The 26,150-nt window shown below is 36.6% G+C and overlaps 5 protein-coding genes across 7 annotated transcripts in view; 2 read left to right on the forward strand and 3 right to left on the reverse strand.

Annotated features, from left to right (window-relative positions):
* Positions 1-10,969: 10,969 nt before the first annotated feature.
* Positions 10,970-13,015, reverse strand: LOC108572514. Its single transcript, XM_017934765.1, is given in 4 exon segments — positions 10,970-11,206; positions 12,132-12,186; positions 12,188-12,244; positions 13,008-13,015. Coding segments are annotated over 4 exon segments (357 nt in total).
* A 95-nt stretch (positions 13,016-13,110) lies between these two features.
* Positions 13,111-15,136, forward strand: LOC108572515 (mitochondrial inner membrane protein OXA1L). Its single transcript, XM_017934766.1, has 8 exons — positions 13,111-13,260; positions 13,349-13,523; positions 13,619-13,729; positions 13,841-14,161; positions 14,220-14,299; positions 14,382-14,651; positions 14,731-14,896; positions 14,967-15,136. Exons 1-8 carry the CDS (start codon positions 13,198-13,200, stop codon positions 15,134-15,136), a joined length of 1,356 nt encoding a protein of 451 aa, XP_017790255.1. The 5' UTR covers positions 13,111-13,197.
* A 165-nt stretch (positions 15,137-15,301) lies between these two features.
* LOC108572548 (MIP18 family protein CG7949) lies at positions 15,302-16,314 on the reverse strand. 3 transcript variants are annotated; one of them, XM_017934805.1, is made up of 4 exons: positions 16,195-16,314; positions 15,809-15,933; positions 15,651-15,730; positions 15,302-15,595 (listed from the first exon to the last, which is right to left on the reverse strand). In XM_017934805.1, the coding sequence occupies exons 2-4, from the start codon at positions 15,927-15,929 to the stop codon at positions 15,329-15,331; spliced, it is 468 nt and encodes a 155-aa protein (XP_017790294.1). In that variant the 5' UTR covers positions 15,930-15,933; positions 16,195-16,314; the 3' UTR covers positions 15,302-15,328. The 3 variants fall into 3 exon arrangements, with proteins under 3 accessions (XP_017790294.1, XP_017790293.1, XP_017790295.1); XM_017934804.1 differs by lacking the exon at positions 16,195-16,314 and adding an exon at positions 16,038-16,188; XM_017934806.1 differs by lacking the exon at positions 16,195-16,314 and adding an exon at positions 16,033-16,188.
* Positions 16,315-16,395: 81 nt separating this feature from the next.
* LOC108572532 (HEAT repeat-containing protein 1) lies at positions 16,396-24,169 on the forward strand. Its single transcript, XM_017934784.1, is given in 9 exon segments — positions 16,396-16,436; positions 16,553-16,569; positions 16,655-16,803; positions 16,888-19,671; positions 19,674-21,463; positions 22,043-22,360; positions 22,764-23,218; positions 23,287-23,737; positions 23,972-24,169. Coding segments are annotated over 9 exon segments (6,153 nt in total). The 5' UTR covers positions 16,396-16,418; the 3' UTR covers positions 24,143-24,169.
* Positions 24,170-24,607: 438 nt separating this feature from the next.
* Positions 24,608-26,150, reverse strand: part of LOC108572525 — a 43,293-nt gene continuing 41,750 nt past the window's right edge. The window contains exons 7-8 of the mRNA XM_017934776.1: positions 25,481-25,565; positions 24,608-24,852 (exon numbers count right to left, since the gene is read on the reverse strand). Of these exons, the coding sequence (XP_017790265.1) occupies positions 24,783-24,852; positions 25,481-25,565 (155 nt within the window). The 3' untranslated portion in view covers positions 24,608-24,782. The remainder of the gene's footprint in view (positions 24,853-25,480; positions 25,566-26,150) is intronic.

A 26,150-nucleotide genomic window follows, 5' to 3' on the forward strand; every position in this document is an offset into this window, starting at 1 on the left:
ATTTTTTTTTTCAGAGGATTTAATTTTTTTTTTTTTTGCGATACTTCTTTGTTCTATTAAATTATTCTATTCGATAATTTTACATAGGCACAATTGGACGAATATAAGTGTTTCATTTTAATCAATTTTTTTGTAAAATAACGCTAATGATTGTTAAAGTCATAGCAGTTTTATTATTTACAATTGATCTTTAAAAGCCAAATTGTGCCACTATCCCAAAATGTTATATCATTGCTTCAGTCTTCTCGATATTTCCCTTAATAAATGGTAACCCTAGCAGACTCCTTTAAACGTCCACTATAAACCTTGAGAATATTTCAAATAAAAAGGATGCGACAAGAAATGAAATATCTTCTCTCTACAAAACGACACCAGATCCGAAAACTTCTGATCGTTGCAGTACCTACACGAATCAAAATTCCTACCTGATCTTTCCCAAAGGAATTACAAAATGGAACGAAACCTCAAAAGAAGGTATCGGTTAAAATTAAACGAACGCTACAGAGAAAAAGGCTAGACGTACGAATTGCATCCTCAAAAAAGTGAGCAGCAAAAAAAAAATTGGAGGTTGATAATTTCGGTCGTGGCAAAAGAGGAAACCGAAAAAACCGGCTCCCTGATCGATCTAGATCTGTCCACCGGAAATGCATACGTTTCTATGATATATACACATCCGGCGCCACGCCTCCTCGCCTCACCTGCTGCATGATGCCTTACGCGATGATGATAATAATAATAATAATGCTCATCCGCATCGTCGCGGACGAGCATTCATAATACGCATCTCCTGCGGCACGTGAGCGATAACGCGCTCGCTCATTCTCTGTGTGTAGTTAGAACGGCCGTTTTGTACAGGCTGTTTCAGAAAAATGTTAGAACGGCCGTTTTGTACAGGGTGTTCCAGAAAAATCTTAAAACAGTTGTTTCAGAAAAATGTTAGAACAGGCGTTTCGGAAAAATGTTAGTACGACCGTTTCATACAGGGTGTTTTAAAAAAATGTGAACACTTATGCAAAGTGTCTCTAAACTGGTGGTAGTACGTACTCGGAATGGGATGAAAAGGATTTCAAAATAAATGAACGTTGAAGATTTAGTTTCTTTGAAAGACCCTGTATAACAAACGCACATCCACGAAGACGAAGGCGTCATCGTCGCGAGAGGCGATTGCGTCCCAAGCGGATCAACGTTCCCTGAACGATTCACTTCGGGGATTCTCTTTCTCTCCTTCCTTTTTATGCAAAACGCCGCGCAGCCGCTTAACATGAGCTCTTGGGAACCAGATTTTCCCTTTTTTCTTTTTCCTTTCCTTCTTATCCTGCGTGCCGTGAGAATTTCTGGCCGCGACGAAAATCCAGTTCCGGTCGCGGCTGCGGAACTTACTCGCGAGCAAGATCTTCGTTATTTTGATGGAAGAAGTGGGAATTGAAAGCTCGGATGTAGTAATCATCTCTTCGAAAGGAATTTTTAGAAAAATTCTTCGAATATGGTGAACATCGTTGCAAAAACGAAGAAACGGAAATGAGTGGTCTTGATAAAACGTATATTTTGCTTGAAATTAGGATACTTTGAGTGTAAGATTTTTCTTTAAGAATGTGGAAACTTTCTGAAGGAAATTTTCATCACTGCGAGCTCTTAAGAATACAGAAAATGACTTCATTCGAAATTAGGAAATTTTTGATATAGAATTATTCTTAATATTTTAAAGATAATGGTGTCTTGTAATGTGAAACGTTTCTCTAATGAATTTTCATCAATAAGAGCTTTCGAAAAAGAAAGAAAACCACATTGTTTAAAATTAGAAAAAGTTTAGTGCAGTCAATTCCAATTTCTTTTTAAATATTTTGGTAACAATGGTGTCTCGTGCAATATGGAAACATTGGCCAAGTCAGTTTCATTTTCAAGATATCCTCTCAGAAAAATAACTGTACCATCCCAAACGATAGAAAATCGCTAAAATCTGAAAGTGTTTTAATTTAAAAAACCATTTTCTTTCAATATGTTGAATCTCGTCTGTGTTCAAGTTCCAGCATGAATTAAGGTTCTCGATGTAGGACTCTATTTATACACGGTGTCGCAGTATTTAATCCTACTGGCAAAATATCAATTTGGTCAGTCGTAATCGTCGCGCGCGATTTCCTTTGTAACTTCTCGCCCACCTAAGTGCACGTCCAATTTGATGAACGCCAGCGTGAAGCGGTCGTTGCATGTTAATCTTCCTGCCAAAAATACACCGCCTGCGCACCCTTTGACATTTAAAACGATCTCGCGGTAAAACAGAATCGAAATTGTCAAAAAAAAGTTGTTTTCAATTTAAGGATCTAGCCAGCCCTCCTCTTAAAACAGATTACTTCATTTCAAACTGAAGAATTCCAATGTCAGATCGCCAATTAATATTCGAACCCATTTATCGGCCGTCGGTAAACTAATCAGCCGCAACAGAAATCGATCCTCTCCTCGAAAACTTAATATCCTCGTAAACTCTGAAATTCTCCAGTAAAATACAGAAGCTCGCTGCTTATGCAACCGGAACACCCAACATGGTACCAGAAGAATCGTTAAAAATTGCAAAAACTCGAACATCGAAGAATTTCAGTGAAGTACTTAAAACTTCTCTTTAATGGATTATCTTGTGCAGAAAAAAAATTTCTCCTCGAGTCACGAATGACCTATATATATCCCTCGAATCCTGATCGAAGAATCGAACGATCCGTCGTTGAAAATTTCAGTGAAAAAAACAAACAGGAAAAAAGAGGAAACAGTCAAGACCTCCAGTATGTTGCTTAACGAGCAACAGATAAAGTTTTATAAAAAAAAAAGACGAACGAAAAGATAAAATTAACGGGGAAAAAAGGAGAACGTCGAGTGAATGTGATCAAAGTGTAAGCTGAAAGAAGGATAGTTGCGTTGTCACCCCAATTTCACAGTGTTTTCTAAAGTTAACGAACGTGTCCCCCTTTTCTGTTCGTTAATCCCAGGTTTGCTCGTATTATCGTCGTTATTTTCTGCTTTTTTCCCCCCGTCTATGTGCTTTAATTTCTTTTTTCTTTCCTGCTGGTTCGAACAGACCGCTGCCAATTTGTGGGAATGTTCTCGATCCGCTCGGCACATCCTCGCCGACGAATCGCGAGAGGGAAGTCTTTCTGGTCCCACGAACGCTCCTCTACGCGGTGGTTACACGCGAGAGCACCTCCTCGCGACGAGCATTAAGCAAGCCTTATGATAAGTGGCGTGTTCGCGAGCCAATTCGCGGCCTCCGCTGTCCCACGAGCGCGAATCTCCAGCCACCGCGTCACGCAACCCCTGAATAAGTTTTCTAGCGATGCCCGATAGGGAATCCTGGGGAATTTCTCTCCGGGAAAGTCCTTGCGATACTTTGGAATACGGAGGAATGTTCAGTTTTTGATGTAGCGTGAGGTGAACTTTACGGTTGTTCCAATGGTGATTTTGGGGAATTGCAGAAACTTAATTTTTGAATTCAAATTGAGCCATTTGTATTTTTTTCCGTTCAAATTATGCCACTTGTATATATTTTTTTCATTCAAATTATGCCATTTATATTTTTATTTTTGTGAATTGAGAAACTATGCCATTTACGTTTATTCCTTTTTAATTCAAACTGTGCTATATATATTTATTTTTTATTTTAGTTCAAACTACGCCATACATATTTACTTTTTGTACTTTAAACTATGCCATTTGTATAAATATTTGTTTAAAGTTGCAAATAAACGTAATTTTACACTGATTAACACAGTGGCCCTTTTCTACAAAAATATTAAATTTTTGCAGTTCTATTATAGATTCAGCGAATTAAATTTTCAGTTAAAAAGATCCCTAAAATCCGTGTGATTTCTAATATTTGTTCTTTTAACTCTCGTCGGCTTCAACAAGCATGATGCAGGATAAAATTGTAAATAAATAAGTCAATTTTTAGTAATTTAACAATTAAACAAAGGTTCGTGTTATCTAGAGTCATCGATGCGATTTTTTCCTGTCTATTTAAACATGATTTTGTCAGAGGGATTAAAGCTTGAAATTATTTCGAGATTAAAATGAACGCTCTCGCCCATTCATTCAGTATTTCAATTTTCGTTAAAAAGTTACGGAAGCGCGTTTCATCGGATTCCACTGGTCAAAATAATTTTCACGTTCGCAATAACAATTTATCTACCCTGCATACTTCCTCTTGATCACAGCTTACTCAATTTGAACTCAGTTGTAACATTTCCAATTAACTAAATTTATCAAATAAAAAGTTTAATATAAACTGAGGAGAATTATAATTAGAAGCTTGATGAACGATTCATTCGCGAAACAATATTAATTTTCCCTTTTAAACCTGCAATTTTTTAGAATTCTTCTTCATATAATAACACACGTATTTCTGTAAATTTTAAAATAAACAATTTTTACAATTTCAACCTTGATAAAGTTAGTAAAAAAAATACAAATATATTTTATTAGTATAGCAATAAAAATTAATATTAGTATTCCAGATATATTATAAAATAGGCTAACGTCGCTAAACAACTGCAAATTTCAAGAAAAAAATTAATAATAATTAGTTAGAATAGAAGCTCACACCAGGACCCTTGACTTTGTCCATTTGAAAGTTCAAATTTTAAGAATCTCTTTCACGCCGATCGAATATGATAAAAGCGATGGTTCGATGGAATTTCTCTTTTTCTTCTGTATCTTTTCACCGTGGCAATATTGGACAAACAAGAAATGCTCTCTCGCCACGAGATTAATTTCGACGAACGAGAGAAAGACAGGAGCAATGAATCGCAACGAATTTCCATCCATTGCTTGATTGTTCGTGATTCAATCGGGCACACGGCCGAACTCCTGAACTACATTTCGCGCTTTGCAAACAATAAAACACGACAACGGGGGCGCTCTAATAAAATTCTAATTGAAAACAATTTCTCCCGCCTCGACAATACCGATTCCACGATTCATCCGGCTCCGTTTCGAGTCCTGCGCGCATAACCGCGTTCCTGATTTCATTTCGGGGGTAAAATTCGAATCATTCCCTTTACATGCGATCCAATACCAAAAATACTATGCTGTATGAAATATAAATAAAATGAAATAAAACGAGTATTATTAAAATACTGTATTTTATTTTTTTTCTTAACGAGAAAATTTTCAAGGTTTGCAGTTTGTTGAAAAAATTGTCTAGAAGATTCTAAAAAACAAATCACTAAATTAATCTCGGTAGAAATGAGGATTTACCCTAATAATAATAAGAACCTTCACGTTTCGAATCTCATTTAGAATTCCCGCTTAAATTGAAAATTAAATTCATTTTTATAATCCACATTATAACTTTACCTTCTTCAACAAAATTCCAAAATATTCTCAAAACTTACGTAAACAATATCTCCATCGAGCAATTTTATCGTTTCTCAATTTGTTAAAAAAATTTTTTCAATATCTTCAAACGTTCACTGAAAAAAAAATCGTAAAATTGATCTCACTCGCGATGGTATTCGCAAGCTGCCAGGAAAATGGCAAATAGTTCATCAACACTAACGGAAATTACTTCGACGAGCGTTTTCATTTCGTTCTTTTTCAAATAAAACCTCGATTGTACCCAAAAGTCGGGAAGAATTCATTTCTACGTCTAAGAGAAATGGCAGACACGGTCCCGTTAACGGTGTGCGGATCGGTTCCGCGAAAGAATTCCTCGTTTTTCCACGGAGATGATGCTCGCACAACGATAATCGGGCGTAGCAATCGTGCGACATTCGCGATGAAGAAACTTAGTGAATGAAAGGAAACCGGTGGTGGTTCACACGCGGCTGGGCACGCACGTCGCTCTACCTCCCCGACCATTTACCTTAAAGCGAGGCGATTTCCTTTTGCGCATTATGATCCCACACAGCGGTGCAACCTACGACAACGACGTTAGGGTATCTGCTAGATTATCCTTCTGTACATACCATTACCTCGAAACGCGAACCCCCCTAGGAGATGGCAAACAACGGAGAAAAGTAGAGGGAGAACGGCGAATGATCAGGAAAAAATTGCAACCTGACGACTCCGACATATACTTCACATGGTGAAACGAACAGATTGCTCCTATTTACCGTGCACGGTAGAATAATCTTTTTATTATCTTCATCTTCTTTTTCCTCGTTTCTTTCTATTTTTTTCTCTTCCTTCGTTTTAATACGATCAAGAACGAAAGTGGACCATTGTCCACCTTTTGTGGCATTTAATCGCTCGATCTTTGATTCAAACACGGTTTGATGGCTACTCTTGAGGAAGTCGTTAGAACGCATCTGCGACCAAATAACGTCTCGTTAAGCAAATTTCGTTTCCGCTGCGGCGCACCATGGTCACGTGAAACACGATGGTGTATCGAAATGTGCAGTGGATATGTTGAATTTTTGTCAAATAGCTGGCACGTATCAATTTTCTGTTCTTTGTAAACTGAACATCTGTTTCTTTGATTTTGATATATATACCTAGGGTGTCTAAAGTAATTAGAGGATCAGTTGGTAATTAGAAGGAAGATAAGGGCTGTGGGCTTCGTAGACTTTGAAAAACGTCGAATTTTTAAAAATTAATACGAAACGAAGATGGAAGAAAATTTTTTGAAATTTCGATATTTCAGGACCCAAAACTATCTCTTGCGACACGAAGTTCCATTTTTAACAAAAAACAAAAATGTTGTTAAATTTTTTCAAGTAGCGCACACAGAGTGTCTCATTTATAACGAACTGAATCATTTCCGTTGGTATTGAAAGTAAGAAAAAATGATTAAGAAGAGTTCACATGACAAAAGAAGTTCTCCCAAAGTAATTTTGAACGGAGGTCATTCCAAGGTCATCGAAACTTATCTCTCTACTATTTGAGGCCACTTCGAAGTCATAATGTCATAGGTCGTTGAACTCATCTTGATGTTGGCTAAAACGTCGCATTATAGAAAACATATATACATATATATGCCAAAAACGTCCATGACCGTGAAATTACCTTTAAAATGGTCTTCGAGGTAAGAGATCTTTTTCGCCATTTTCTATTTCTAATACCAGTGGAAGTAATTTAGATGTTCGCTATAAGCGAGACACTTGGTACAAATAGAAAATCTGAAAAAATGGAATTTATCACTTATTCTGTGTTTCGTCGATTTACCTTAACACATTACCGTCCGGAGACATAAAAACGGGGTTTTACACACTGTGCATTAAATGCCGGTGGCCTATAAGTATGTGTTAAAGGTGATATTTCTTATCGACTAGACTAAACATATACACGTATCATACAAACATGCTTCAAATTTGGAAAAAATATATTTGATATTTTAAAAGTTATAACCATTTTTGTAAAGCGATGCAACATAGCCGAAAACCTTGAAATGTGCCGGCTACACGCATCAGTTTTCGCCCAAACAGCCCGGACCGTATAGTGTTAAGATGGAACGATTTTTTCAGAATAAAGAATAAAGAAAATAAACCAGTAAATAGAACATGGTTACATTGTTCAGTAGGCTTTTTTTGAAAGAAGAAATCGAAATATTTCGGAACAAAAAGTACATATATGACTTAGGTCAAATTCATAATCACAGGTACATACATACGGATGTCACAGGAAGTCTACGGATATCTCACGACTCAGCCACGAATAAACCAGTAAATTCGACCTTTATCAGGCAATTCTAGGCAAGAACCAGTCTCCGGTGTTGGTGAAAAGAGGAAAGAAAGAAAGAGAAACACGGTGGCCTGGCTTCTTGGCCAGCACAGTGCCGCACTTCCTGTCCAATCACGACTTTATCTGTCCCTGACGAATGCTTGCCAGGCGCTAGCCACCTGAGATCCCGCAGATACTAGAAGAGCAGGCATCGAAAAGGGAAAAAAATAAAAGAAAAGAAAAGAACGTACCTGTTTCCACGGGCGTGTTAACAGTCGAAACTCATAAAGACGTTTAAAGTGGCCCAGGGTAGAGAGAAAGAAAGATCGTAGAGAGTTGTCCTTTTCTTGTCTTCGAAGTCGCCAGACGCCGACCATTGAAAAGACGGCGACGCTGAATAGACCGTTCATCGAAATTCGTTTGGCTACGTGTACAGGGTGATTCTTACAACCTGACCGGTTCCACGGGATCTTGGAACATGGTCGCTTGTATAAAGGCTGATTTCGTTGAACTGAGAGAGATTATGTTTGTTGGATGACTGGTCTGAAGAAAAAAAAGAGATAAATTTTTGTCAGTGTTTTGTATGGAAATTCTGTGGAAAAAATTGTATTCTATCGTTGTATTGCTACTAATTGAATGTTGCAGAGATCGATAGCAATTTGAAAGTTCTATTGAGATTAAACTTGTTGAACTTAAATTTCATATAAATTTAAATCAAATTTGTATTAAATTTGTGATTTACTTCTGACTTAAACTTAACTGAAATTTCTAACTTAAATTCAACTCAAATCTCTAACTTTCTTTTTTTAATTCTTGTGCAGGCACCTTACAATGCACAGTGATCTCAAACTTTCAGCCAGCACTGCAGGCGAGACTGGGGTAAACCCGGGACCTTGAGAATAAAATGGCGTAACTTTAAAATTAATACAGTTAGACGAAAAATTCAAGTGTAGTTTATTAAAGCACAATTTTCATTAAACAAAACCTCACATTAAATTTTTACAAAAAAAAAAACGAAAGTCCCAAAGATAACAGTTTCATATAGAGGTGCGAATTTACAGTTTTACCCCGGACAATACTGTCTCTAACATCTATAACATTGGAATTCATCCAAATCCTTAGATCCCCAACCAGTATAGCCTTCACGGGCCCATCCAGAACAAGTTATACACTGCACCCAACCTTCGTTCAATCTGGATGGACCAAGATTGCCGTGTTATGGTTCTTTTCTAAAAATGGTTCTGAAAATAAGGTTAAATTAGAATATTACGATGCATTACGAATAAAAAAACACAATCAAGTAACATCTATCTGAAATATTGTTTTAACCCCTTAACCTATGACAACGCGTCAGACTCGTGGCAGAGATTCTGGCGAAGATGTGAGAAAACTAGTTATATCGGTAAGAAAAATTCATCGCAATCCTAACTTTCGTTTGAATTTGTAAGACTGAGGATTGCTAAATGTAATTAATCTGTGACAAATTAATTTTTGTTACCTGATGCAGTACTAAAACAGCAAATGGCTGACGCTTAGATGCATAGTCGGAAAAGAAATCATAGGTTAAGGGGTTAATAATGTTAATGCGTTTGTAACATGGGCAATATTTTGAATATTACAGATTACCCATACCACCATGACGAATTGAAAGAAATCATTTTACATATTCATACTTTAATACACGACAGATAGCATAATTCATACGAAAAAGTACTTACCCAAACAATATCAGCAATTGTGAAGTTTATAATTCGGTGAAAATTAGATCAGAGCACTCACAAACACAAAAAGTATCATAACCTAGATCATATTTTCTTTATGCACTAATTCAAATGACGTCAATTGACGGCTGCATTGACGTGAGAATATTTTGAACCGTTTTAAACATAATAGTAGATCCCGATTTTACCCACGTATTTAGGTTAGGTTAGGTTTTGGCCGGATCTCCCCTACGCATACTCTTAACGCCACACTTTCCCAAAATTCTCAATTCTGTGCGTCAAACTATCCTAAAAAAAAGAAAAAAAAAATTCAAAACACGTAACTCATAATCGTTCCCATCGCTTGCAACAATATTTCCAAGCTTGAACGTTTTATTACATCCGTGGATTCAAACGATAGCTATTAAAAAGGAAGGAGAGACCCATTGCCCGTCACCAAAGCGCATTACCCGTCGAATTTCATTCGCGACATTAGCGACACTTTTACAACGTGTACCCGATCGAGCTGGCGCGGCGTCGCAATTAAAAATTGATTTACAACGACCGCCGGTTCGCGTCGTCATTAACGACCAGCTCGAGCTCGCTAGAGCGCGCGAGCACCACGGAGAGGAAAGGCGGCAGCGTGCAAATTTCGCGATAATTGGCGAACGCGTCGCTCGCGCGCCGCTAATATCACGATGGAATCACGCGGCGAACGAATCGATCAAACCACGGTTGGAATCGCCTCGAGCGCAATTTGTCATAGACAAGCATCTCCTTTGCGATCGGTAGTCAGGACGAAACCGGCCATCACGTTTCATACGACTTTATGATCTAATTAGCGGTGATCTCGATCTTCCAGTTTACAATCCACCTGTACAATGTATTAGGTTGTACTCTTATGAAACTCCCATATGAATGTCAAGGAAAAATTGCTCAGGCTTCAAAGAGATAACCAAAATGGACGGTTGTACGACATAACCTAAAGTAGACTCCATTATAGATCTGAACACTGTATCTCACTCACACTTTTCATCCTTTAAATTCATAATTGATCTTTGTATAAAAACTTTAAGTAACTAGAATCGGTGAATTTTTTCTTTTAAATACCGGCTCTCATATCAAAGTCAAGGAAAAATTGCTCTGGCTTTGAAAGGTTAACCAAAATCAACAGCTGTATAACCTAACCTATAAACTCCATTACTCATAGACCTCTGAGCACTGAAATCTCACACACTTTTGATCCTTCAAATTCAAAATTTACCTTTATATACAAATTTGAAGTGATCAAACTCAGTGAAAAGATTTCTTTTTTTTTTTTCGAGGTATTGACTCACATGTGAAAGTCGAAGAAAAATTGCTCAAGTTAGCCAAAATGGACGATTGTATGACATAACCTAGACCCATAAAATTTAACGAATCTTCTGTTAACTGAACAACGAAGCGTAATGAACGTCCAGCTTCCTCGCGTTCGTTCAGTCTCTGTAGGTGTTCGTCTTCATCAGATTAGCCTCGAAAACGACGAAAATTCCGTTCGAGCCAGATTTTATCGGCGCGATCAAAGGGATCGCGATACGACATTGACACGAGACCAGGTCCTGTGTCGTCCCTCTCTCGTGACAGCTTCACTATCTTGTTCTTTTCGGGGGACGCTCGATCCCATTATCTCTTGCTCTGGCTGACCTGCTACCCGGGCGTAAAGTGGGCAGTCCTGTCCAGGAAGCGATCTTCGATCTTCTACGCGATCGAGGCTCTTTGGTAGGTTTTCGAAGAAACCTTCGAGGTTCAATAGTTGTTTTTGTCTCGGTAATTCGAGTTTGCGTGGTTCCTTTCTTTCCACGAAATTTGCAACTTGGAAATCGAGACTGTAATGACAATTTTCAATTTTAGAATTGAAGAATTAGAAATATATATGGGGAAAATTTCTTTTTTTATTCCAAAAGAATACAATTCTTGATTAATTTTCAACACTTCGATTGTCGAAGTAATTCAAAATATAAAGAAGAAGCAGTTCTACGAGAATGTACAAATAGGTACATGTACAGGGTGTTCACTTTACGATAGAACGACCAGAAACATTTCGAAAATATTTATTTTCACAGCGAAGCCAAAGTTGCCTCGAGTTTTTTTTTTTAAATGAAACTATAAGTATGACTTTTTTTTCCATCACATTTCCAATTTGATTTCAAACATCGAATTTTGTTTTCATCACTTCAACTATTAAGAAATGATTATTACCACTGTAATTCTAGTATTGTGTGAATAAAAGTGTCACACTACGTGCTGATTGAATTCGCCTTAATGTAACACGGGTTAAAAGTAAAAATTTTTTGTTAATAACTATCATTATTACGTTCCTGCAAACGACTGAAAAATTGTGAATACCGTTAGTGTGAACACCCTGTATATTACACTAAAAAAATCCGACGAATAAAAAATAAAAGTGTCATCTGTTTATGAATTATAACACCCTTGCGAAACACGTGTGATTGAAATACATATGTCTGACACGGTAGTCCAACAATCATTCTACTTATATCGATTTTAATATCATTCCTCGTTGAAAGAAAAAGGGGAGCGGAAAAAGAATCAGGTCGCACTACGTATTTTAACGGCGACATCAAGGATAATTCTCCGACACGAATTCGTGCGTGAAACCCGACTGGAAAATAATATGAATCGCGTCTAATTGAACGTTACGTTCGCGCGTTCTCGAAAGGAAGAGGTTAACAACGAGGCGATGGTTGCGCCATCCAGACAAAATAATTCGTTACCGAATTATTTTCGAGGAGAAATTGACAGCTGGTGGTAAAGCGCAGTGGTTAGGTACCTTTTGTCAATGTGAATCTGTAATTAGAAGCGCGCCGTCTACTACGATCGTACGCCTTTTTTTTCTCTTCGCTCTGTTTTTGTTCACGTAAAATCTCCCGCAGCCATGTATTATCGACTTGAATCAACAGAGAGCCGATCTTTGCGACGGGTAGCGCAGCCTAGCTCGAAAAAAGGGCTACGTGGCCAGGATCGGGAGAAAAAGGGGCCCACGAAACCGAAGAGACGGCACGAGAGAGACTTAAATAGTAGGTCTGTCTTAATAACCCCAGTCCCGGGGCGTAAACTGAATGTCATTGCAGTAGATTCGATCACGTGAGTCGCCACTGACAGCGTAATGCGTAGTGTGGTGTCAGTGGCGTAGAGTAGCAACTCGAATTCGTGAAAGAAAGAAACCGAAATGCTAAGCTGCGCCACTGAACGTGGCCTAGTCACTGATTAGAAAAAATAATCACTGGGAAATCGAGGCTATTGTGGAATTTATGAATTCATTTCGAAGAGAAAAGATGTTTCATACTTTTGTCTCCCCTTTTGTTTTTTAATTGGAAAAAATTCGCAATGACTACTAAATGGTTGTTTAACAAATTAAAGAAGCGTGCGTTTGTAACAATTTGTAGCACTGAATGCTAGGAAGTGCGTTCGAGGCTCGAAGACTTTTATCTTAACTACATTGATGTTATCAATGAAAATTTGTACTTGTTAAAATAAACGATTCAGATAATGCAATTGTTTGCAAATGCTTCTACGTAGATTCGCTAATCCTTATAACATGCATTATCTCGAAAAATATTATTACAACTTGAATTAAGTTTGAATAAGTTTTCAAATTGAACCCACGATGCCATCTACCTCGATTATAGCGTACCAACTTGATGCAATGCTATTGGCTGTTTAGGACGCAAAAAAGCTAAATGTACACATGAATACTAGATCGCAAAAGTAACACAGAAGGGGAAGGTATTCTCGATATATTATATTCATTGTGACATAATATAACCGTAAATATTACTAGTATATACAGGAAAATATGTTGCCACGTTTATCTATACAACTCAGACGAAAGTTGTTAAATATAACTGAAAGTGTACAGGTAAAGGGGATTTTTATTTTTTGTTGAGGTTATGTTACCTCGTTTTTCAACCGAAATATTTTAACATTTGAAATATGATACGATTCAGAAAATAAGAGAATGCAAATTTAGTGGCCTTGCTCGTAACTCAATAAACATACCTGTGGAAAGGAGTTTTGTATTTAATGTTCATAAACATGCAAAAGTATATGGAGTTTGTATTGTTCGGAATCAAAGCACAGTTGATACAACAGTAACTGAGGCTGTATCAAAATTGCAACCAGGTAAAAAGAAAAATATTATAAAACATTTCATTTGACGTATACACTTACCACACAGTTTTTTGCAATAATTAATGTTAATAACATATCTTTTTTAGATCCACTTGTACAACAGACACAAAGTGTAGCAGATACAACTGCAAATGATGCAGTGTATAATACAGTAAATAATGCAATACCAGAGAGAAGATTTATAAGTGAAATACCAGGTAATATAATACAATTCATATAATACAGTTCAGTGTTTTTATTTTTATTTCTGTGTTGTTCAGTAGTATTTAAAATGTAATAGATATGTATTAATTTTATATTTCTTATAGATCCACCAGCACCATTTGTAGAACAAATAGCAGAAGCTGTTAAATTTCATGCGAATGGTGAAAGTACCTTTCAAAGTATAGGATTAGGTGGCTGGAGTCCTGTTGGACTTATACAGCATTATTTTGAATGGATTCATATTACTTGTGACATGCCATGGTGGGCAGCAATTACACTAACGACTGCATTTTTAAAAATTGTAGCAATACCACTTCTAGTAGATACAATGAAAAATAATATAAAAACACAGAATGTTTTACCAGAACTATTACGAATACAGGAAAATTTGACTGAAGCAAGAAATTGTGGAAATAAAGAAGAAGGTACGAACTAAATATAAAATGTTAATCAAGAAAAATAAGCTTTACTTCTGCTTTTTAGCTACTGAACATGCCTATCACTTACAGATGTTTTATAAAAAAAATAATATCAAGATATTTCCATTGTCAAATATTGTGAGGGTATGTACATTGGTTTATTAAATAAAAGAAAATATTGAATAATTTGAATAACTATTGAAATTTCTTTTTATGTATTCAATAGTTTGGTATGCATATACCAGTATTTTTTGCTTTAAGAGGAATGGCTAATGCACCTGTAGAAAGCTTAAAGTATGGTGGAGTCTGGTGGTTTACAGATTTAACTATTGCTGATCCATATTACATACTGCCAGCATTTACCAGTGCAACACTGTTCATAGTTGCTAATTATTCACTGAAGTCTGTCAGTGCAAGTAATATGTCCCCCCTGGTGCGATATGCCGTTCAAGGAATGCCACTTGTTGCATTTCTATTTGTAATGAATTTTCCAGGAGTAAGAAACGTTTATTTTTTTTCAACAACCTTGTACCGTTATTATTGAAATTTATACTTATGAAAGTACATTGTTTTAGGCACTTTTGTTGTATTGGGTTACTTCAAATCTAATAACTGTAGTACAAACTGAAATGTTTAAATTGGAGCCAGTAAAAGCATATCTTAATCTGCCAGTTTGCATAAAACATAAGACACCCATTAAACCTAAGTCCAACAAATCTTTCCGCCAAGCATTTTCTGAATGTAATTAAAAAATATATACATTTGACTCATAATTTGATTCCAAATATATTATGTTAATGATTTTTTTCAGCTTGGAGTAACTTGAAAGTGACTAATAAACTAGCAGCTCATGCCAAGGCTGATTTGTATCAATTTAATAGTGCAGGGAAAGCTGCAGTGAAGAAAACCTATAAATATAATCCAGTGAGAGGTGTATCAAGAGAGACATCTGCTGCATCAGTGTTAGCAAAGAAAAAATAATGCATTATGAATAAGATACTGTAGATAAAATTTATTTAATTAGTTACAAATAATTAATTATAATAATTTGAAATTTGATAATAAATGAGAAAATAATTACAAAAGGATTTTTAATAAATCTTACTGCTTATTTACATATAAGTAAATGATATATTATATGGTTATATACATCCTAGAATTACAGCACTACTGTCATTTAATTCCAATACACTGATTAATCACTCGAAGCAGATGACTGTTTTCAAGAGCTGCTGCTACTCTTTCCTTATCAGCCAATTGTTTGTTTACAGCTGCCTCTGACATGTGAGTACCTGGTGTAATTTCTACATTAACTTTAAACCTTGAGGGTAATACTCTCAATAGTTGTACTCTAATTGATAAACCAATTAATGTTGCCATGCTACAGTGTGGTATTGTTGGAGTAAACTTCACATGAATTCTGTTTGTTTTATTATCAATCTACAATAAAATTTTCTGTTATCTTACTATATTAAAATTAATGTAGTAACATTACCTCAATCAGACTTTGTTCTACTACATTTAATTCTTCCAATGTTAAAGGATGTTCCGGATCATTAATATTCCTAATTAAATCTGTAAATTATATTTTATAAATAAAACTTATATACGACTTGCGAAATCTAAGATTATTCCGCTACTAATAATACATACCAAAAATTTCACGTGCATCAAATTCATCTACAATATCCTCGTCTTCATCATGTGCAGTAATTTGTCTTTCGTCTATCTTTTTGTATAATTTTGGATTGATATTTTCCAAAGCGTCACTCATCTTCCTGTCAACAAAAATTGATATTGTGCATCATTATGCAACTCGCGTGTGATCATTTACTTGTTTGTTTACACCAATACTTAGATTGGAATAAAAAAATGACCTAACTTGATATTTCCGGAGCACTATTAATTCGAGAAACAATGAATAAAGGGATTTTATGAATCAAGTAAAATTTGACACTGTGACTGTGACTGGTTTTCTTTTACACGTAATACTATCGCTAGTACAAGTAAAAAAAACACTATTGTATCTTAATACGTACTGTCCTATGCTAAGAAGATAACGAACGGAAGGAATGCGGGTCTCATTGGTTGTAGCGGAACACTCATAAAGTCAGATCACATGCATTTTTACTATTGGCCGAAACGGTCTCATACTATTCCATCGCGTAACGGCGAGCGGGCAGAACTATGTGTAGTGATTACCCTTCATATGAAAAATCAGGGTTTACGCATGCGTTGTAATGGCTGCTTACAGTGTCAGCACATGTTTACTTTTATTCCAGTAAATGACTTATTATATTATTTCGACTCAAGCGATCCATAGTTTTTTAAAATTTTATATATAAAACTGATAATATTACATCGAATTAACAAAATTTTACTTAATTTATTTATCAGCAGCACATAAAAATCAGGTGAGGTTATGTACACATTTTACATATCAATATTTTTACATTTTAAATTCCCCAAATTTTAACATACAGACGATTCCAATTGTAGCTTCAAAATGGCTACATCGCTTGCGGAGCAGCTTAAAAAGTTAAGAACACCACAAACAGGAATACTATTGCAGGAAAAAAAACGTGCCAGTTTGTTATTTGATCCCAGAGAAGCTGCCAATTTAGACAGAGAAACAGTTTTAAGTATAGGTAATAATGAACTTACTATTATATTTTTAAAATATATATAGTTTTTCCCAAACCACTAACTAATAATATCAATCATTCTCCCAGGTCAAAATGGATTACAAGAATTGACCAAACTGTCTGACCTATTTTTAGAATTTGAGCAGACACTCTTTGCACCGAGTTCACTGAGCCTTGAGCGTGCTGTACAGGATGTCAAAGTCAACAAAAAGTTAGATGGAGAGATCGAAAAATTCCTAATCCTTTTATCCCCTTATTTTTTACTCAATTCTTCCCACAAAGCGCTTGAATGGCTTATACACAGATATCGCATTCACGAATTCAATAGAGATCAATTTTTACTTTTAATATTACCCTATCACGAGACTCGGATGTTTGTCCGAGCGTTACAATTGTTAGACCTATCAGATGAAGCAGATAAGTGGCATTGGTTAGAACCTCTCCAAAAACCTGGTGTTCCACTAGCTTCAATAACATTAATAAATCGTCTCACTGTCGATAATGCTCTTTTAAAGTTAATTTGCAACCATGTTGTTATCGCTACTAAAATCTATTCAGATCGAGCGTCCTCTTTAAGCACTTTGTACGCGTTTTATACTACTTCCGTATTAGGGATTATCGATCGATTGTCTAATATCTCTGAAGTTCAAATGGGTTACATGTTTCCGACCATTTTAAAAGGCTTAGAATGCCCTATTTCCGATTTTACAGCCAGTAATTACATGATCCTGGCGAAACTAATGACCAAGGTGAATCTGAAGAGCGAAACCACGGAGAAGGTGCTTTTGAAGATATTTAAGAAAACGCATTTGAGAGAGGAAGCCCTAATTCTGCTGTTTTTCTTATATAATGCACCTGTTAATCGACTCACCACGGTCTCAAAAAGTCTCGCCATTCGATTATCTCAAGTGCCTTGGTTCATCGAACTCGCAATTAAACTTCAGTCGTCGAACATGAACATATTAAAATTCATGGTTCCATTACTGCAAACCAGTTGTCGCGTGATTTTGGAGGATCCATCTGAAACGATTCGCTTGCAAGAAATGGTAAGCGAAATATTGACACGAATACAACTTGATAATGTAGGAGTAGACACTATTTTATGGAACATATTGGAGAAGGAATTCCTTTCAAATAATGTGTCCAATGAAGCAAAAGATTTTCTTAGGAAATTGTATCATTGCTTAGAGAGAACCTATCCAGAGAGATTCGACGATTATCTGAAGCATTTGATGAAACGTAGCGATGCAGACAAAGATTCAAAACTGGCGTTGGAATTCCTCACATCTTGGCATTTTGGAGCCAGAGACACGCAGGAAGTGATCGGTATTCTCGATCGATTGATTCATATCAGTCCAGAGCAAAGAATAATGGCGTTGAAAACATTAGCACAAAACTACGTGAATATTCCTGAAAGTTTTCAAGAGATGATGACGAACACGATACAAGCTAGATTCAGCGACAGCGAAGTAGACGTGATTAAAGCTTTGCTCTCATTCTCCACTAAACGTTTAACATCTCTACTTCCAGCTAATATACTAATCGACGAATTGAAGATACTGTTGTCAACTTGTCATAATAGAAGCAGAAAGATATTGGCGAAATCAGCGTTAAAAATTCTATTGGAACTCTGCGAGGTTGGCGATGACACCAGTGTTTTCATCATATCTTTAACATACCTATTTCCAAGCGAAAACGAGGACGTGGACATTGCAATGGAAGTGTTAAAGTCGAATTTCGCCAGGAATAACGCTTTCATGCAACATGTGTTGAAGGATCTAGGAAAATCACCTAATGCAGAGGCAGTTTCATCAGCAGCCTTCCATAATGTGTTAAACTGGCAACTATTGCCTCCAACAGATAGCATATTGAGTGCTATGAGACAACAAATTGCTCATGGTGATGCAGCCTCCATGTTTTTTAATCTAATTTTATTGGGATCTGTATGTAGAGTCCCTGTGGGATCTCTGCAACCAGAAGTTGCCATAGAAGTGATCCAAATGGCTACAGAAATAATCAAAAAGTATCCACAAGTGAAATTATTGCAGAACTGCAACAATATCACAGGAGACAATATGCAGACTGCTATTGAATTGACGTCCCAGGGAGTTCTGCCATTGCAAGTGGCCACTTATGTTCTTGAGATGGTTCACAGACGCCTGGACTTGAAGTCAAATCCAAAGATCGATTTTGAAAATAACCAACACCGCAGTAACCTGATCTTACTCCTCCTTGAGATGTTCTTTGAGGGAATTGCAAATGTATATTGGTGCAAACATTATTCCAGATGTCTGCAGATATTCTTCCAGAGACACTTTGCCACAGTGAAGGATCTTATTCGATTTTTATCTCAATTATACATAAAACCAGTAAAAGTACAAACATCCTTCCACTGTCTAAAAATAACTCAGATACTGTTGAATCAGTGCAAGTCTATTCAGTGGGTGTTTCAAGATCAAGTCTTTGTAACAAATTTATTGCTTTCATTGGCCAGAGTTAACAACGGGTGCCGACAGGCGGCATTAAGCATTCTCACAAAACTTATGAATGTCACTAAATCAATAATGGATCCTTTCTCAACCTTATTAGAAGAACTAGCCATCAGAAGTCCAGACATATCCATGAATCCTGACCAACTATCTTTGACCCTTTATGTTCTACTATCACCTGATCCAGATGTATGTGGACAATTGAAGTCGGATCTTCGAAAAAAGCTTCAACAAGCACAGCAAATATTATTTGACATCATCATGGACACAGAGACTCCATTGCACATCAAGTCACAGCTACTGGATATTCTAATTTATGTAAATGGACCTTCAATACTTGAACAATTAGCCCCTCTTGGACTTCAACTTTTGCAAACTTTGTCTATAGATCCCAAGAAATGGTCCAACAAGTATGGCAATTGTTTGAAAGTAGCATAGACGAGCATAAGAGTGAAATAATAGCAGAAGATGGGATCTACCATTCACCAAGCATCATTTTATTAAAGCAGATAGACAATACTTTTTACAAAAGTGCTGAACAAGTGTCAACTGATCTTCAGAAGAAAATTCTAGCTAAATTAGTAGACGTGGTGACCGATTGTGAAATGGGGAACATTATATCTACAGCGAACAGAGCTATGAGAAAAATTAAAGTGAATGCAGAGTTGATAGTCAACGAGTTAAGCATCATGAAGAACCTGAAGAACGCAAAACCGGACAATTCGGCAGTACGAATCAAAAGACGACTCAGTCACATTAGTACTTTACCTGATCCAACGATAATCAATAAAAGGGAATGGAAACGAGGAGTGACTCTCTTAGAATTCGTTCAACGAGCGGAAAACATTAAGAAAGAACAATTATTATTTCCAGTTCTGTTCAATTTACTGAAGACATGTCTTAGTTTCGAGGAACAGAGTCCTATTGAATATACCAATCAATTATTGTTATCAACGATTCATCGGTTGATTGTGAAGAAACTGCCCATTCGTGATGCTGATCACCACGTAGATCTGATCGCTCAATGCATCAGAACCTCGAGGAATCCTCAGACTCATCATCATGCTTTATTGGTATTAGTAGAATTATTAAAGGTCGTGGACGTTCGTCGTGCCCTTTACACCATCATGCCTATCTTCACGTTTATGGGAAGCTCTGTGGTACGCCAGGATGACGCTTATTCCATTCAAATCATCTCGAAGACCATCGAGACAGTGGTACCTATAATAAACGCAGCTGAGAATGAAACTCACGCGTGTGAAATCTTAAGGACCTTCATAGTCTCTTTACCAGATATTCCTGAGCATAGAAGAACACCTTTATTCGTGAAGCTGTTGCAACTTCTGGACAATTATTTGCATTTGTATTATTTATTAAGCTTCGAGAGTTACGTCATGTCAAAAATTATGCATATCACGAACCAAAAAACTCCTGGACAGAGGCTGGAGTTTGCTCTACAGGTGTCTCTAGAGTTTCCACCAATGAGGCTGATTCAAGTTTCTGTTAGATTGGTTCAATTCATGAAGGAGTTACCTATTGATATAGAGGATGAAAAAGACAAACAGGATGCCAGGTCTTTTAAATATAAACATATATTTGATGTTGTTAATAACGGTCCTAAGAATTTAAGACTGTACAAGTTCACGTTGGTGCAGTTTTTAAGTAACTTATTGTCGTCGCCTGATTTTATTAACAAAGTGGCTGAGCTCGATCCTGAGGAAGTGCACAATGCAAGACCTCACTATGATCAGTTGATCGTTGAATTGATCGTGTTGATACAGAGAACTTCGAAAAACGCTGATCGTCATCATGGAAGACCGATTGGGAAGTATTGGAAGGTTCTTCTGCATAATTTGTACGATGTTTTAGATTTGGTGAATAATTTGTTGCCAAATGGAATATTTTTGGTCACTATCAAACGTCTGTTAGAACATGATATATTGACGGTGAAGAGGAAAGCCTTAGAGCTTCTGAATACTCGTCTTCAGCAGAAGAAGTTTAGTGAAGAGGACCACGAAGATTTATTAGACTTGATCGAGCCTTTGCTGATGGTCATACCAACTAGAGTGAAATCTGAAGTTCAAGAACAGGAGATTGTTCAGCAAACTGTTCTCATTACCTTGAAATTGCTGGCAAAATTGTTGGCCACTGAACACTCTTCAGTATTTAAACCTGTAAGTCGATTAAATCGATGATTGAAGACTAGGTGAAGACCAAACTGTACATTTTACAGAAGAAACAGGAAACTAAACGATATTATACAGGGTGTTCAATTTACAATGAACATCTAAATTATTTCTGTTGCTATTGAAAATAAGAAAAAAATAAGTAAGAGTTTATGAGGTTTGAGAATATGCATCTGGTGATAAAAAAAAAAATCATTCCAAGATCAACGATATTTTTTTAGTACCAATTAATTTTAGTCAAAAATCGAGAAATGACTCAACATTGATATTTTATTGTTTAAAAACACTTTAAGATCATAATATCATAGGTCGTTGAACTTTTGATAAAAAAACAAATATTAATATGCAAAAAGTACCAATGACCTTGAATTAACCTTCAAGGTGACCTTGGAAGATTTTTCTGATTTTCATATCATTTAATAGAAGAGGAAGTAGAGACTCATAAACAAGAACAACATTTGGTCTTCATCTGATTGTCCTCAATTATTATGATTAAAAATTGTGACAACACTTTGAGTATTGATCATGCATTATTTAAAAATTGGAAATGTTTTATTATTATTACAGATCCTCGAGATGACCACGGAACTTTTAAGAACGAGAGAAGGACCAGTGTTAGGGAGTGCTGCACTGTGTGTTGCTGAATTATGCAGTTCAATGCGTATACACGCGATACACTCGTTAAACAAATTTGTACCAGCGATTCTACAGTTGTTGAAGAGCCACTGCCACCAAGGTGTACCTGACGTGATAGTCATCAGCATAGTGAGTGCATTGCAGAAGATTGTGGAATCTATGGGAAATTTCTTGTCTTTGTATCTGGATCAACTGCTGTGTGAATTGGCAAGATTGAGATCTTTGTACACCGACACGGAAAATGCAAAGGTATGGTTCGATAATTGAATAAATATTTCTAAGTATAGTTCAGTCATCAAAATTGCAATAATTTGCAAAGATGAAAATAAAAGAGATTAACTGTAGGGGATCACTCTTTGGCTTTGATTTAAAAATTCAGGATGGCCTACAAGTCTTTTTACCATTTAAAAACTGTTTCAAAATGTTTGTTCCAGATTTTATAAATTTATCACCCTGTACTTCATCCTTTATTACTTACTTTATATTTTTCTACTATTTCTCTACTAATTAATTTTTAAATTTTTGTGACTATAGAATAGAGTATTTATAATGTTTCTATTTTTCCACAAAATGTAACAATTCTTACAGGCTTCTAAGTTTTATTAAACTCAGAAACTTAATTATGAAGATTTACATTTTATCATTTCTACAGATTGCCGTGGTGATATCACGACTAAACGCAACAACGCAGAAACTCTCCAGCTGCATTCCTCTGCGAGTACTGTTACCAGCTGTGAACAGAACGTACATGACATTGCTCACAAAGAAGAAGTATCGATGCATTCCAGCGTTAATGACAGTACTAGCAGAATCCTTCAACAGTGTTCAACCAACTGAGTTACATGCAACCATACCAGATTTGGGTACATTCTTCCTGAAAGTATTGCAATTCCGTGAGGACATTTCTGATACTGATAACGACATGAATGTAGTTGAGTCTGAATTGACGATGAAGGATATAGTGATCGTGGAGGAGAGCGCTAGTAAAGCATTAGTAGCGTTGGTATTGAAATTAAGCGAAGCCACCTTTAGACCTCTTTATTATAAACTTTACGATTGGGCTGCTAGGAATCCTCAGCACAAGCAACGAAGCATCACTTTCTACAGGTTCGTCAAATCAATTCTGTATTTTCATTGTACAAATTTATAGAGATCTTCAACATATTGTTTCACAGACTTTCAGCTAACATAGCAGAGTGTCTGAAATCTCTCTTCGTGCTCTTTGCTGGTCATATCCTCAAGCATGCAGCTGTATTATTGAGCAGCAACAATCCACTAATTACAGAGGAACCACAGGAAATGACTCTTCCAGAGGAATCAAGCAAGATAGAACTAGTTGAAGCTGTTCTGTTAACTCTCTATAGAGTCTTCAGTTATGATGCCCATAATTTTGTGGATCAAGAGAGATTCGACACGCTAGTTCAGCCAATTGTGGATCAACTGGAGAACACTATGGGAACTAAAGAGGAGTTTGAGAAGAGGGCGAACGAATTGGTGGTCCCTTGCATTGCAGCCTTCGCCAGTGCTATCCCTGATGATTCATTGCACAAACATCTGGTGTATCAGACGTTGCTGAAAACCAGGCACACGAAACCGTACGTGAGGAGCGCTGCTTTGCACGCCGTGGTAAGTGAAAGTTTCTTTTTTCTCGAATTATTTATTTTGATCGTTTAAATTTAGAGCATATATCGCCCTTCGTTATGTTAGAACCACAAACGTGCAAGTTTTCACTCTTTTAATAAAGCTATCTGCAAGAATATTTCAAAATATTTGATCTCCAGAATTTCCACTTTCTTAATTTTACTGCATTATCTTTGAGTTACAAGGTTTGTTTTTTTTTTTTTTTTTTTATCAATACAGGTTGAAATTGTGAGGAAGCTTGGCGAAGATTTCATGCCACTTCTCCCAGAAACTATACCCTTCTTGGCAGAATTACTGGAAGACGAGGACGAAGCAACAGAGAAGTACGCACAGAATGCAGTACGCACTCTGGAGGAGATCTTAGGTGAACCGTTGCAAAAGTATTTCTAAATCATTTCTAATTTCCATAAGAAACTACACGGAAGCAGTATGTACATAAGTCTATAAATAAAACTAATTATTTTTACTTAAAAGAAAAATCGTCACATTCCTAGAATTGAGAAAAAAGAAGAATCTTACAAAGGCGGGGTGTATTAAGAAAACATCCGTTTATTCTTAACTTAGTCACAATTTGGACGAAATATAGAATATATTATTTCCTTACAATATAATACATTATCGTAATGTGTGTATCTGTGTGTGCGTGTGTGTATTAGTAATTCGTGTATGTGTAACGTAGAACATCGTGGCAGCACTAAATATAGGCGCCTGGTTTCCTAAATATTGACAGCGATTTTTAATACGAGCGGCGTAGAGCGCATTTATAGTCTTTTCTTCGAGAGCGTCTCCGAATTATCGCGGAGAACGTGACCATCGAAGTTGAAATATGCTTTGGACACGAATCTTCTTTCTTTCTTTTTTTTTTTTTTTTTTTTTCGAGGATCCTTCGACCGTCTCCTACGACGATCTTCCTCGTTTTAGAGATCCATTTTCTTGGAGATCATTCTCGTAGAAAAAATGCAACGTAGGCCTTCTCGCTGACGCTTTTTAGCTGGCACCGTGAATTTATAATCGTCGATCATCACTTGAGTCACACCTGCGGCACTTCCGCCGCGTTCCGCAGCGCCATTTCCTCGCCCTGCTCCATTGATGGAACTTTCCTAAGGACAGAATTTATACTGTTATACTATGACATACTATTTACAGATCTCTTTTATATCGTAGAAATATTCCTTTTTAATATCGTTCTCATTCAAATCCTGATATTAATATCTGAAGGTTGCAAAGTCTTGTTATCGTCGCATTTTCCACTTGGCAAATTCCCCAATTTTCCTCATATTTCTGAAATATTCATTTCGATAACCTTCAGCAATTTTTTCATATCGTAAAAATATTCTTTTTTAATATTTCTTTCATTCAAGTCTCGATACTAATATCCGAAGGTTGCAAAGTCTTACTTTCCTAATTTTTCTCACATTTGAGAAATACTCCCTTCCGGTAATTCTTACGTAAAATTAAGGCGTATCTTCAAATTGCCAAATCGTTTAGCTAAAATAAATACTCAAACTCTATCGAAACCCTAATTTCCCTCTTGGAATAAATTTTCCAACGGTTATGATCGAATTCTTAACACGAAACCAACGAAGACTCTGGCTACATCGAAATTACTGAAATCGCTGGTGAATAATCGAATCAGTTAAGAACCGATCGAAAACGAGGGGGAAAGGAACTTTGGAGCTGGAGGCGAGAACGATGAGTTTCACAACCGTTTCCACGAACTTTACTCACCTCTTTCTATACTGAAAGATAATGTACACGATGATGGCGTTGCCGACGAATAGCAGGGCGATTAGGACGGCCGGCAAGACGATGTCTGTAAGGTCGAGAAGAGCAAAAATATTAGCGAGTGTGCATCGTGTTGTGTGCCACGTGTATGGATTTTCGTGTGTTCGCCACTTCTCTGTGATTCGCTGTTCCGCGGTTCACGCCTCCGTGGAGGCGCGTGGCATAGTGAACTTTGCACGCGGCCTGAGTAATCGGTCGAAGTTTGCCATTCGCGCGCGAACGGCTACGTTTCCGCGCTCTGATTGCCCCCTAATCGACCGCACACTGAACGCAATTAACAGGGAAACTGCGTATTTCGTAGCTGCAGAGTCATTGTTACTTTTCTCGAGCTATAGGAAGGATCGATGATCGAACTGCTGTTTCGAGTAATCGATGCAAATTGAAATGATAAACGAACATATTTTTCGTGCATTGTTTCTACGAATTGTAGACTGTGTATAGGTTAGATTGAGAGAATTGAATTGGAAGTTTTTTTTTTTTTTTTTTAGAAAGATAGTTGTTGTTGCGAAGAATTAGAATTCTCAATTTAATTCTTATTTTAATGATAATTTTCGTGTTGGTGAAATTTTGGAATTTTTTGCGGGAAATTTAAATTTTTCGAATTCAGATTTTA

This window comes from Habropoda laboriosa, unplaced genomic scaffold, assembly GCF_001263275.1.
Source record: "Habropoda laboriosa isolate 0110345459 unplaced genomic scaffold, ASM126327v1 scaffold129, whole genome shotgun sequence".
In the NCBI taxonomy this organism is placed as follows: domain Eukaryota; kingdom Metazoa; phylum Arthropoda; class Insecta; order Hymenoptera; family Apidae; genus Habropoda; species Habropoda laboriosa.

Bases quoted from the DNA above. Each gene is read 5' to 3' on its own strand.
- LOC108572515 (XM_017934766.1), top strand. From the start codon at position 13,198: ATGTTGCCACGTTTATCTATACAACTCAGACGAAAGTTGTTAAATATA. The intron at 13,261-13,348 runs GTAAAGGGGATT...GATACGATTCAG, and splicing joins ATATAACTGAAAGTGTACAG to AAAATAAGAGAATGCAAATT. The intron at 13,730-13,840 runs GTAATATAATAC...TATTTCTTATAG, and splicing joins ATTTATAAGTGAAATACCAG to ATCCACCAGCACCATTTGTA.
- LOC108572548 (XM_017934805.1), bottom strand. From the start codon at position 15,929: ATGAGTGACGCTTTGGAAAATATCAATCCAAAATTATACAAAAAGATA. The intron at 15,731-15,808 runs GTATGTATTATT...TATAATTTACAG, and splicing joins TGATGCACGTGAAATTTTTG to ATTTAATTAGGAATATTAAT. The intron at 15,596-15,650 runs GTAATGTTACTA...ATTTTATTGTAG, and splicing joins TAGAACAAAGTCTGATTGAG to ATTGATAATAAAACAAACAG.